Source organism: Limulus polyphemus, unplaced genomic scaffold (genome assembly GCF_000517525.1).
Source record: "Limulus polyphemus unplaced genomic scaffold, Limulus_polyphemus-2.1.2 Scaffold2656, whole genome shotgun sequence".
Classification (NCBI taxonomy): domain Eukaryota; kingdom Metazoa; phylum Arthropoda; class Merostomata; order Xiphosura; family Limulidae; genus Limulus; species Limulus polyphemus.
Window position 1 is genome coordinate 46,459 of NW_013668266.1, and position 14,051 is coordinate 60,509.

Sequence of the window (14,051 nt, forward strand, 5' to 3'; positions counted from 1 at the left end):
AAAGTATCAAATTGAATTTTTGTTCAATAAAAATCCTTCAAATGTGACTGTAGCTTTCCCCCCAAAAACTTTGTCTTCAAAATAAGAGTGCGTCTTATATTCCGAAAAATACGGTAAGTTCGCCTTGTCTGAAAAGTTGTGGTTCACCAAACGTTTCAGGCTGAAAACAACCCCTATCATCATTTCTATTGACATAAGATTCAGAAACAAATGACACTGTATCAAGAGTGTCCTGTTGGAGTAGGTACAGGTTAATCAGATCTATGAGCAACAGGTCTTATAGCAGATTGAAGGTTCGGATAAGAATTTTCCTTTATATTTCTAATGTTGTAGCCTTGCACGTTATATGAGCAAAAATTTATATATAGCAGTCATCTCCATGGTTTCAAGGCTCATGCCAGACCATTGGAATTCCAAATGGCAAAGAATTTTTGATTTTTTCTTACCTTTAGTCAACTCTGACACAAACAGTGCAAACTTTGTGTGGAGCCCATGATTTGTCTTGATACCCAAGTTTTATTCCAAAATATGCATAATATGCTTTTTTGATGAATTCTGTGATGTTTTGCCTTTGTTTCTTTACAATAAATTTACCACAAATATAAAAGAATGTGTTTGGGTCATTTACACAACCTCTTGTTGCCATAGTGATGAATAAATAATATTGAAAAGAAAAAATAATAATGTCAAAGTGCATGCACAAACAAATACTATCAAGATATGACACATCATGTGGCCTGTCAACTGTTTATATACTAGCGGTGTGTTTCTCGTGGGTTCTAGAATGATCGATAAGACTCTCGCATCCCGATTAGTCTAGAGAAATCTATAGCCAATGGCTGTCAACATTTTAGCATAACAAAATGTGACCCAATTTTAATGAAAATGATTCACTTATGTAAGAGTACATGCACCATTTTGTGAAAAATCTGAACATGGAGAAAAATTGATATCATTTTCAGATTCAGCATACAGGAATTACTGAAAAACATGTAAAAATTTCAAAACAATAAAACCATCACAGGCCTGTGTAATGTATGAGTCACATAAAAGTATAACAAAAAATACTGTCAATATTACAATTAATCTTGTTAATTAATTTTTCACATTTTATAAAGAAAGTGAATGATTTTAACCAAACTTCTTTTGAACAGCTCTTTACACTGAGTTTTGTAACAAGCATAAACATAAAAATTGCTCAACGTAACGCAGTATGTAAACAAGTCGGTAATATGATGGTTATTATGATTACTTACATAAAAACTTAATTAATGAAATATATTTTGAATCTTACTCAAAGCTGCAAGAGTTTGTAGTTGTCCAATTTTACTCCTCTGCATAAGGATGGAGTATTAAAGCTCTTCTCTGGATTGCTGAAAGCAATGAACTGCAAGTAGACAGTGCCACCCTACATAATATTTTCAACTAACTCACAGGTAGTACTGCATTAAATTCAGAGTAGTTGGTCCCCAGACAGGTGGCAGAAAACAAAGCGACTGCATAGTAAGACCATCATCTTGATGCAAGTGCCAGGCCATGCAGGTGTAAAGCTAAATGAGGACACTGACAAGCTTGGAAGAGAACCCCCTTCATAAAATCCAGAACAACTCTATTGGTATGCTATCATTCACACCAATAAGGTGAAAGCAGCAACCATGAAAAGTCTTCATTGAGGGAAGAGAGACTGCAGGGAAATAATGTATCATATGGAGTAGCTAGTAAAAGCAAAAAATGAAAAATCAATAGGACAGTATATAGCCAAATGCAAGGCACTGGTAACATCAGTAAAGGAATTCTTCTACTACCTGCACGGCAGCTGATCTGTTGAGAAAAGGTGGTGCAACCCCCCCAGATTACCACATAGTATCAACTCAACTTACATGTAAGTAACTTACTTTCATCAGCAGTTATCCAATCTTTTTTTTTTTAATGGATGGCCCAGAAATAGCCCAAAATCGATAAAAACGGAGAGTAACATAGGTATAATTTATTAGAAAAAAATCATTTGTTAGTCTTCATAGAACTATATACTAGCAAGTGTTATATTTTCTGAGCAACCAAAAATTTTAGCCATTCTTACCATACACAATAGTACATACGTTATCTGTTAGGCCTGCTAACATTTTCTTCAAATCAGGATGATAGTCCTTCATAATTTCCAAGACAACAGAAACAGCATTTTTTGACTGTTGGTGACTAAGATCAGTTCTCCTTCTCACTTCTTCCACCAATTTTACTAACAGTTCTGGACCACAAATATTCTTTTCAGGCAAAGGTTCTTCGTGTTCACCAGTCTGTGTATCTGCAGTGTGAACAATAACTCTGGCTGTGTTACTAGCTACTAGAAAAATAAGAAAAGAATTTTGAGTTATTTTTCCATTTGAAATACAAAAGCTCAAAACATTAAACAGCTCCTTTGTTATAAAGAAAAAGAAATAATATGCAAAATTTAACTTCCATTGCTTGTTAAATGGCTCTTTGTAACAGTCCTAAAAGAAACATTTTCTAGCAACACAATTAGTTTTCAAAAGGAAAGGAATTATCTTTTCTCTTAGATAGCTGTTGAAATCAAAGTTGAAACTCATTAAAATACAACACAAATGTTTTTGAAGCAATTTCAGCATAATTATGCTTACACTTCCATAAAATTCCTAACAAAGAGAATATTTTATTTAATGATCTCACTTTCTAAATGCAGATTTAAAAATAAAAGAAATGAAGAAATATTGTTACTTTTTCCCGACATAGTAATTGATTTTAGCTACCAGTTTCTTCACCGTATTCACTAAATGTGTCAGCTTAACGTATTCTTTATATAACCATGAGCTTTCTCTCAATAACTCTCCATTACAAGGTACAAAAACCATAAACTTTTCACTAAACAATACAAAAACCACGAACTTTCAATAATTTTCCATTACATGACATACATATCTGAACTTTACTTCAATAACTTTCTATTAAACAATACAAAAAACAAAGTTTTTCTCCAATAACTTTTCACTAAACAATACAAAAACCACGAACTTTCAATAATTTTCCATTACATGACATACAAATCTGAACTTTACTTCAATAATTAAACAATACAAAAAACAAAGTTTTTCTCAATAACTTTTCACTAAACAACACAAAAACCACGAACTTTCCATAGAATTTCTTTCAATTACTGTGATATGATACAAACAAACATTATTTTTTTCCAGGATTCTCAGAAACTTTAAAACAGCAGAAATCTTGTTATAAAACAAAGCACTTCATCACAGACCAATTTTTATTATTTTTACCATTAATCACAACCAACCTAATGTATTAGCAAGTTGACAAATAATGATCTGTAAGCATTTTTCTTGTAAAATACGATTTTACTTCACGTTTACTGACTAATAACATTATACAATTTGGCATAAGTATGTGTGCAAATATTTTTAAAAAGTACAAAATTCTGTACAAGATAAATTATATACAAAAACTGAAGTTATTGATTGAGATGTGATAGTAAAGAAATTTATAATAAATTGTATTAGTTTTTATGTGGAAAAAAGTTTCAATGAGGTAATTCTGATACCTTGAAATTATCTGATAAATCGTAATATGTTAATTACAAATATATAAATGCATTTTAAGTGAACATACCATCTTGAAATGTTGTTTGATGAACAGGTTCGGCATCAGGTAATTCAGATACCTTGTTTCCCAAATGACTTAGAAGTGATGATCGCAAATCTACTAACATCCTGGTGAATTAAACAACATTTATATTATACGACAAGCACTATTAAATTATTTACCATACATATATTTCAATAACATCAAATGAAATTTAGTGTCAACCTAATACTCATCTCTAAAGAAAACCCATAATTATGCTTTCAGAACTAGACCTTAAAAAATAGCTTCCTCAGAAAAGAATCTTTGAATCATTTGAAACAACTCCACCAGCACGGTAATTTAGAAAAGAAGTGTAATTTATATGGAGAATAGAGGGGACATTTATTGGAGACTGTCCCCCCTTAAATTTCAGCAGAGATGGTATACTTTTCATTACAGACTAACATACTAGTCACATTAGAAATGAACCAGTGTAGAAACCAATGTGAAATATTTAAACAAGAAAAGCTACAGGGTAAGTTCTTGTAGAGCATATAGCAACCAACTTTTTAAATCCAAAGTTATAACCCTACTTTAGAATTACCTCATCAGAACTGTGTTTTAAACTACTCCATCAGAAGTGTGCCTTATAAAGCTCATTATTGTCCACATCACCATAGTTGAGTCCAGTTTCCTTAGATAGGCGATATGCATGCATCAAAAACTAAACTAACGCTGTAAAACAAATCTTGTTAATTTGTTTCAGAAAGTTAGTGTTAGATGTCACCGAACTTTGATTTGTCTTAACCTTTCATGTTCTGCAAGTTAAATTTAATGGCATGTGCAGTGTTGACACATGATAGTACTCATGATCTCTTGGGCTTAACAAACAAAGAACTACGTATTACAGGTTTCTACTTTTAGTTGAGAGAAAAATGTAGCATTATTCTAATTCATAAAAGCAATTTTTTTTGTTCCTTCTAGAAGTCTGAGTATATTCCCCTTAATTGGGGGGCAAGGTTTGTAGGTAACATGTATACTCTCTATGTCCTACACTCAAAATTTATATGGATTCAAAACTCAATAATGGCAGAAATTTAACAAATAAACTTAATAAATATTTTATAAATATAGCACACAAAAATTATGAAACAAACTGATGAATAGTCATGTTAATCATTTAATATAAAAACAAACAATAATTCCAAGTATTTATTTCGTATAGGTAATGAGGAAATGAAAACTATAATTATGACTGTAAAAAATCAGAAGTCTAGCCATCCAGGTGCCTCGTGCCTGGTTTGTTGTGGTTAAAGCATTATTAGTATGGTAATAGAAAAAAAACCCTTCTATGGATGATAGGGGGTTAAGGGCATGGTTTCAAAATCACTGAAGTAATTGACTGAAAAAATAAATTTTTAATGCCTCCCATTTTCCAACATTTGATGCTTAGCTATGTAAAAATGACCTAAAAAAACAATAGCATGAAATTATAACTCGGCAACTGAAAACATTTCTTATGATTCTTCAAATTAACAATGTCTACTTCTTATATTACAATTTTAATTTGATATCGGCCAGTTATCTCTTATTACTTTTGACATAAATCATGGAATTACAGTGAGAATAGTAAAAGTCTATAAATCACATTATCATTGGTTTATATATGTAATTCATCGACTACAATAGGAACTTTTCCAGTAAAACTGAAAAAAGGCTGTAGTAATTCTAATATACAAAAAATGTAATAGGAATAATTGTGTACATTATAGACCAGTTAAATTAGTATCAGTGTTTCCTAAAATATCAGAAAAAATAGTGAAAAACAGGTTGACTAGATTTCAAGATAAACAATTTTTTCTCTAAAAAATCAATATGGATTTAGAGAAGTACTGAGGAGGAAACTTTAAATTTCACACAAATATAAATCTTTATATCACTATAAAAGAAATCCTTATTGGATTTAGAGAAGTCATTTGATACAGTATCATATCAAATATTAATGTTAAATGAATGTTATAGCATATTTTGTCTTGCAAATTGATAAAAATTTAAGCTGGAAAAATTTCTAAAATTTATTTTGATATCAATCTATTTTTTGAAAATTTTAGAGTCTAGGCATTAGGAATTCTTTATTTCTCATTGATATAGTCAGTATTTCAATACGGAATTTTGATACTGGGAGGAATATATGCAACCACACTAAACAGAATAATATTAATAAAATATAACACCATTTGATGGCACAAAAATTAAAATTTATAATGTGTATATTTTACTAAAACAATTTCCTGTGAAATATTAATAAATATTGAACATTATTATTTATAAAAAGTAAAAGTTATTATTTATAAATAAAAAGTTTTGATCCTTATAGAATATATGGATTAAAGTATAAAAATCCAATAATTAAAAAAATTTAGATTATACAAGTTGTATTTATAACTTGTATACTAAAAATTGTTAGGGTTTTGGTGCCCATGAGCAGATTCTTTTTGGAAGGATAAGGTTGGAGATGAAATTCTGAACATTAGAGCAAGCAAGTATAATTTATGGAAGTCAAGGTCCAAGATAGTAATAAAGTTAAATTTTTATCTGTTTTAAAGCTATTAACTTGTGTGATAACTTACCAGGTAATGTGGTGTGTGTGCCAACAGAAAATATTCTAAGTTTAATTTTGATATTGTCATGATCACAAGGGGTTTTATATAGGTTGAGGTGGTTTCTTTTTGGGTGGCTTTGATGAGTCACATGGCTTTCTGTCAACTAGTGTTTTATTATGTTCTTGTGAAACAAGTAGACCTCATAAATGAAATTGAAAATCACCATGACTTTGGAAACATAACCAGATGATGTCATGATGTCAGCATACATGACAATAACACTTACCAAAAGGTAGATTAATTTAATGGATACTACTTCTGATAAGTGTTAGTGGCTTATTTAGGATGGATTAAATTAGAAACTTTAAAACATGTTGTGCGACAGATAAAGATTGTTGTAGGGCGGTATCCATCCTCAAGGCTGTGGCTGGCCAATCCCCTCCACAATCTATTCTTGACATTAAAAACAGTTGTATATAAATTAATTCCTTAAAACCTTTCCATGTAAGTCAACATTTTACCTTAAAGATCCTCGCTGAGGTTCCCTGCTTGAAGAACCAGATTGATGAATTGCCGATATTGCTCTTTCCAGCCATGACAGGAACTCAGTTGTTTGGACCTAATATTAACCCAAAATAATCAATATGAATTCCTGTCAAATACTTTATCCACCATTTTTAAAGTAATTACTGAAATATTTCACTGTATCTTACTAGATATAAAATAGCAAGGAAATTATTTTGTGTATCCACATGCTTTTTCTAACTACCTATAGTCTGTGAATGTAACAAGACAACAGGATGTTTTATTCAATAACAATAAGTATCTATCCACAACAGCAAATACAATGCGTTTGACTGCATAAATCAGATAATAACCAAACTTTAGCTTTTTCAATAGTCATTGTATTTTATCTCTTAAAAATTGAGATTGGTAGTTTATACGTAAAGAAATTATTTTAAAAAATTTAAAGTGTGTGTAAAAAAAAAAGGTTAAATCATTAATTCTACATTCCAATCACATTTTGACCTACAGGTATAAAATACCTGAAGTTTAACAATAAGAGTATAGGATTCTTAGATGTAACTCACATTTTGTAAAGGATGGATACCATTAGGGACCTTAAATGGCAGCACAAGACAATTGACAGAAAAGTGGCAACAACTGTAGGTAATCTTAAATATGTTTATCGTAGTAAAAGCCATATTCTACACATCATGCTGACATAATACTTTGCTTTAACATAGCAGGTCATGGGAATACAACACTGGATTAGTCCTCTATTTATTAAATTCTACTCTGTGTTTGGCCTCCTGAAACTCTGAATGTGCAAGATATTTGTGGTGTTGGTGAGGCACAGTAGAAAATAAGTGAAGTCATATACTCAGGAAAATCTCTCAGAAAGTTATGTACTGTTTCATCATAAACTTAATAATTATCTGCTATGAATCAAATTCAAGTAATGAAATGTGGCGTCAGGGATCTGATTCCGTAAATTTTATGACACAGCACCGGTTGATCACCAATATGCAGTTGGTATATTCAGTGTTGTCCAAGATCAAAAACATATGGATTCTGTGTTTGTGTTGCACCACTTTTAAAGAACAAATACTTTCACCAGTACTAAGAAACATGCATTCCAACACCACACAAACACAAATAACACAATTTTGAGGCAGTGTTTCAGGACTGAGATTCTGCTGATGACTGTGATGTACACGACTAAAGGATGGCACTGTAGATTTGTTGAATCACTGGGTAAACTATATTAATTAACGTTAGTTTCAAATAAACATCATGTAACACACACACAGGCAACACATACTCAGAAGCAGATTAAGGGGGTATTGGGACTTTAGCCCCAGACTTGAACTCAAAAAAGACAAATTATTAAGTTTGAGTTTTTTTTTAACCTAAGTCTTTAATCATGATCATAATAGGCTCTGTAGAAAACTTTAGCCCCACTCCCATCTGATCCTTAGCCCACCCATGCACACACTGTTATTTTGCTTTCACATTCTATGGTATAGTCAGCCTTCACTTATCATCATATGAACCGATATTACAGAATCTATTTTAACAAATATATAACTCTTCTTTACCTATTTAAAACATCAATTAACAAAGAAAATGTGTTCTTAGTAGCCACAGAATTACTACTGGGTTCAATTTTTAAAATATTTTTTTTGGTTATGCAACAACTTCCTTACGGGTAGATAGATATCTGTTGGTTAAGGGGTCCCTAATACCATACAAGTCACACACAACAATACAATCAGTATTACAGCCCATTAATTTCTGCTAGGGTTACTTACATGTATTTGGCATACCAAAATGAATCATTTCATCCACTTGTTTACAGTGTTACAATAAGGAAAAACATAAAATTACTCGTATAATACAACATATATGAACAAGTAAGTGGCCATCCACCATCATGGATGTTATGAAATGGTAAGGATATAACACATCATATGTTATATAAGATACATCTAACACAATATTTGTGCAAATTTTTATTCAATCCTATTGGCCAAAATTACGCTTTTACTGACATTTATCCCCCCCATCTCTTGTACTATGTAGCAAAGTAAATACATCCACTTAATAACTTAAACGTATATACATGTAAAAGTCTGGTGATTTCCTAGAATATATTACAATATAGGTTTTAAATGAAATTAGCATAGAGGAACTATTGTTTGAAAAAGGAAAAACAGAAACAAAATTAAGAAAATAAAAAGGAGAAAATGCTTATATTATTTTGTAATTCTGGTGAAAAAAAAATCATTGAAATACATTTTTTTCAAGGGTTTTGCTCAACCAAGTGTTTACTCGTGTAGTAATTCATTGTTCTCCAATTACTGCCCTTACAAATGACAGCATAGCAGTGGAACAAATCTTACTGGGTTTTTTTTTTCATCTTACCTCAAATCAAATTTTTCCTTATTAAAACATCTATTTCGCATTAGCCATTGTTCATGGTATAAGTTTTTATACTTTTGTTTTCTCAAATTTCTATTTGATTACATCGCTTTTAACATTTAATGCATTTAGTTATTAAGCTTGATTAATTGTAGTGGAATTCTATGGTATCAGTATAGTAATTTATGATTTTTTGGTTATTTCAAATGTATATATAAAACCTAAAAAAATTATTCGTTTCACATCCTCCATGTGCAAGATTTTATAAGGCTTAGCAGCCTACGACAAGCAGGAAAGGAGTACAAATGTCATAACTAGAAGAGATAACTGTTTGATTTACTTCTTTATTTACTGTTCTATGTTTTAAGAAACTGACGGAGGTAATGAATGGTGAAAAATGGATGTTGATTAAATATTTACAGGTGTCAGCAATTGTAAGAAAGTGTATCAGTCACTAACTATTGTTTATTACCAATAAGCCTAAACATAAAAACACAGTCTGGATCATAATTTAACATAGCAGTACCTCTTTATGAAATTTCCAATTAACCCATTGACTGTGGCTGCTCTAAGCATGCACAGAATTTTTGCAAGCTGTACACCATTTATGGCACACTCTCATTCAATGGGCCGGAGGCAGAGTGTATGGTACATCAGCAGTCAATGGATTAAAGATTGTTGTCCTTTAAAATATTGTTCAAAATATAATAAAACATGGTAGAAACATTAGTGACACAAGTGACTAAAAAATTTTAAACCCAGCTCATTTTACTCGTATACTTATCAAGCTTTTTCATAAAATCACTTAAATTTACTGCCTCTACAACATCTGAAGGCAACCCATTCCAAAAGCCAATCACCATAAAACATGGTAGAAACATTAGTGACACAAGTGAATGACTTGAAGTAATAAATGTAATCATGTATATACAAATCATATTTAAACAAACATTCCAACACATTTATTAATTTTGTACCTCTCATGACAACTTCAGATTACTAGATTTGACTTAAAAAGTTCATTACACATTAGAATTTACAACCTCATTACTGTGTCATTTAAGACCAAGTGGCTAATCCAAATGAGAATCAAAAACAATGAATTTCTTCTAAAATCATGCAATCCACCTAAAACTATTACATCACATAAATGTATAAATAGAGGATTTCTGTTATTAAATAAAAAAACATGCTGAGCATAAGAGAATAATACTAGTACATGCAAAATGAATTCTGAAGTTAAAGAAGACTAATGTGAATTAGGAAAGGAAGAATGAAAAACTCTCAGCTCATGAAAGAGTATTCATGCTTATGTAACTGAAAAATGTGTAATATGAATAGCAGAGATCATTATAATTCAAAGGAACCTCATTACATAGAAAGAAATGTGATTGTAGTGCTAAAAACATTTTCCACTCATGTTTTTACTTATTCAGAAGACTAAGTACATAAACTTCTTTTTTTTAAGCCACAAATCTACTAAGTTTATCAAAGTGATTACATTATTTAATAACTATTTTCAAAGTCTAATTTTTCAGCCTCTGATGTACAGCTCTGTAGTGGTAAATTACCATACAAAGGGATGCTTGAAACTACAAGGGAACATCATAATACATTTCCCATAAAGTATCAAATTAATATAGTCCTTAGCCTAGTCTTGCATGCCTGTTCCTTTAGAGGTAGGGAGGAATTTTCCTTAATTAAATCCTATTTTTGTTAAAGCAGCCAACTTATAAAAGGTTGAGAAACTTCTACAGAGTAAATTTCTTGGCCATAAAAAAGACTGGTTTGAAATCAGAAGTTTAACAAAGTTGAAGCTTATTTTAACTGCATTTCTTATGTCTCTTGGCACTGGTTATATTCTTAATGACTTGTGTTAAATACCCAGATGACCTTAAGAGCTATGGAATTGACCAAAAGATCTATCTGCAATAGCTTTCTGTATACAATGTGCTTAGTAGAGATGCTACTATAGTCTATACTTTAGTCTTCTTTTTGGAAACCTAAACAGCCAGTAAAGAAACATCAGTTAAACTTAAAGTTAAATACTATTTTCCGTCTCATTGAAATATAATGTTACATTAATCACTGATCTATAGTAAAGTTTATTTTCACTTTCTTCTGTTCTATTTTTATCCATTTACTTCACTTTAAACTTCAAACTCAAAGCCATCAACACAGTAACAAAAATAGATCGTTTACCCTTGACATTCAGTATGTATTTAACTTAATCTTTTAACTAATGCAATAGTGCTTTTTTCTTCTTTTTTTTCAAATTCACGTACTGACTTAGTATCCTCTCTTTTTTCCACCTGCAACAAATCACACCTTAAAATTAAAATTCTGCATGATTATCATATTAACAGGTCCACAAACCTCTTGTTAATACGAAAACCAGATAATTGTGCCTTATTTTTAATACGGTCATTACTAGCTAATATTACTTAGTATAATCACTATACATCTCTTAGTGAATTAAAAATAAGTCTCACCAAAATTAATAACTTATTAGTTACCTTCTTTTCCGTAACGTAAGCTGTTGGCACAAACCCTGAAATTCCATTTCGATTTACAACACGTATCCAGTTTGAATCCTGCTCTGTTACCGAAGTATCTACAACCCTAAAATGTTCACCTTCTTTGAAACTCAAAATTCTACTGTCATTGCTCTTTAATGAATATAAAGCTTCGTATAATACCGTATCAAACTCACAGTCCAAATCATGTGCCATTGCGGGTGACACATTAGCCTGCCATCTAGCATTCTTTAGAACAGTTAGTATTATACGTCATTAATAATGAGATTTGTAAATACTGATGTTTGTTCGTTGTTAAGCGCAAAGTTACTTATGAGATAACTGTGCTCTACTTACCGCGGCTGTCAAAACTTCATTTTTAGAGTTGTAAGCCTTGAAACTTACCGTGAGCCATTAGGGACAAAATTTCTGATGGGTAAAATCAAAAGAAGAAGAGCGAAAGGCAGACAGAGACTCACTGGCACTATGATATTATAAGAAGGATTGGAGATGAGAAACTTGAATTTGGTTAGGCAGAAAACGAAGTTGTTGGCACTCAGAACTGGGCAGATTTTTTGTTTGTTTAGCGCAAAGCTACATAATGGGTTATCTGCCTCTGTCCACCATGAGAAATCGAATATTGGACTTAAGTGCTGTAAGTCTGAGAACTTACCGTTGACCCACTGAAGGACGAACTGGGGAAGACACCATGGCTGATTGAATACAACAGTTAATAATTTATGAACGTAATTAAAACATATTAATGATGAAAAATGATATTAATAATATATATGTTATTTAGTGCTCAGAGCTTTAATCTTTCTTATGTATAAAGATATTGATAGGGTCATAGTTAGTAAATCAGTAAAGTTTGCTGGTGAGAAATCTTGGACATTTCTAGCAATATCGGAGATGTTAAGGTACTACTGACGAATGAAGTGTATCAGTTGCTAAGTAAGACAAATATCTGGCAAATAGCATTTAATTACAACAAATGCAAGATAATGTACTTGTGTTATAATTTGGTTTAGACGTTTGATATAGATGGGAACTCACTCAATAGCGTGACTGAAAAAAATGATCTTGGCATCATGGAGGATGATACATTCAAGCTATCAAGACAGTGTTCTGTTGGTAGTATTAATAGTAATTTTAGAGTGTATTTATAGACTCATCGATTACAAGTCCAAAGAGATAATTATATTTTTATACAAATCACTTTAAGAGTTCTCGGTGTAATAAACAAATTAAATATCAGCAGAAACATGCGTGGCTTCTGTTAAACAAGTTAAAAAATAAACACCTGAAACCTGTTTTAGGAATCTCAACCACTGTCTTAAATATGGCAATAAATATTCAAACTTCTAAAACAAGAAAACAGCGATTGATTATCAGCTGGTCAACAAGCAGTGAAGATCAAGAGCGATTCCATTCTCAGCTATTACCGAATTCGCCGACAAGAATAATTCAGCTCACTAATAAAAAATAATGTTGTTATTTCTGTAAGAGAGTCAAGTGAGTGGGACTTGGCCTTAATTTAGAACACGCCAGCCACATAGAGAAAGTGAAAGTTATTAACTCACTTGAGCATATCTCTGTGTCTAACAGGGGAAACTATGAAACATAACCTAATTTTAAAATTTACTTTTTTAACCAAATGGATTGAAAATACACAGTGCGTCCCCGTGTCGCAATAATACAAGTTATTTATTTTATTAGTTTTTTAATTTTTTTGCAACATCTTGAACTTGCAACTTAATATGTGGCTTGGTAGTTCAAGTTGTTCAAATCTTATTGTAGAGACGTTATCTACACAAAACTCGTCGTCAACAGTCCTTTAAATAATTGAACTAATAAAAGTGCTTGAATTTTGGCTTGTGATTGGATCCTGGGAAGTGTTAATAATATACTGTTATGTCTCTGGTCGTTTGTTAAATTTTTATAGAAATTCTTTCCGAGAAACTTAAGCGATACAAGTCTTTTCTTAAATAAAACTAGTTTATTCTTTCTCAATTCAACTCTGCAATGCACTTAATTTCCACAGTCACTTTGACTTAAACACAAGCTATAATTCAGGACGAACGATTCACGCACTTTACTTACTACTGCGCTTGACTCAATTGACCGTCTTTATCTGTCTGCAATTATCTACATCTCTATGCCGCCACTTCTCGCCGGTCTTATATATACAAAATAGAGGGCGTATCTAGCAAACGATAGGACGTTCGACAGGTTCCTCGATCTTTCTAGATACTCATTACGTGTTATCAGCGTCATGTGACCTCCGCTGTCGTAACAATACCTTACAAAATTATGCTCGTTCGTTGGTTGTGTTCAGGTGTCCCTTCTCAACTTGACAAATTCATCACCCACGGGATGAGAAACTTTGAAAAGAAAGAGGATGGTGAGTGTAGCA

General features: G+C 31.6%; 1 protein-coding gene across 2 annotated transcripts in view; it reads right to left on the bottom strand.

The window, feature by feature from the left end:
• The window catches only part of LOC106467547 (NCK-interacting protein with SH3 domain-like), a 34,648-nt gene extending 22,679 nt beyond the window's left edge, over positions 1-11,969 (bottom strand). Inside the window, exons 1-4 of one of the 2 annotated variants that reach the window (XM_022395745.1) lie at positions 11,636-11,969; positions 6,716-6,813; positions 3,637-3,737; positions 2,100-2,338 (exon numbers count right to left, since the gene is read on the bottom strand). In XM_022395745.1, the coding sequence (XP_022251453.1) occupies positions 2,100-2,338; positions 3,637-3,737; positions 6,716-6,813; positions 11,636-11,851 (654 nt within the window). In that variant the 5' untranslated portion in view covers positions 11,852-11,969. Of the gene's footprint in view, positions 1-2,099; positions 2,342-3,636; positions 3,738-6,715; positions 6,814-11,635 lie in introns of both variants that reach the window. The other variant, XM_013927909.2, reaches the window with a different exon arrangement.
• Between the last annotated feature and the right edge of the window lie 2,082 nt (positions 11,970-14,051).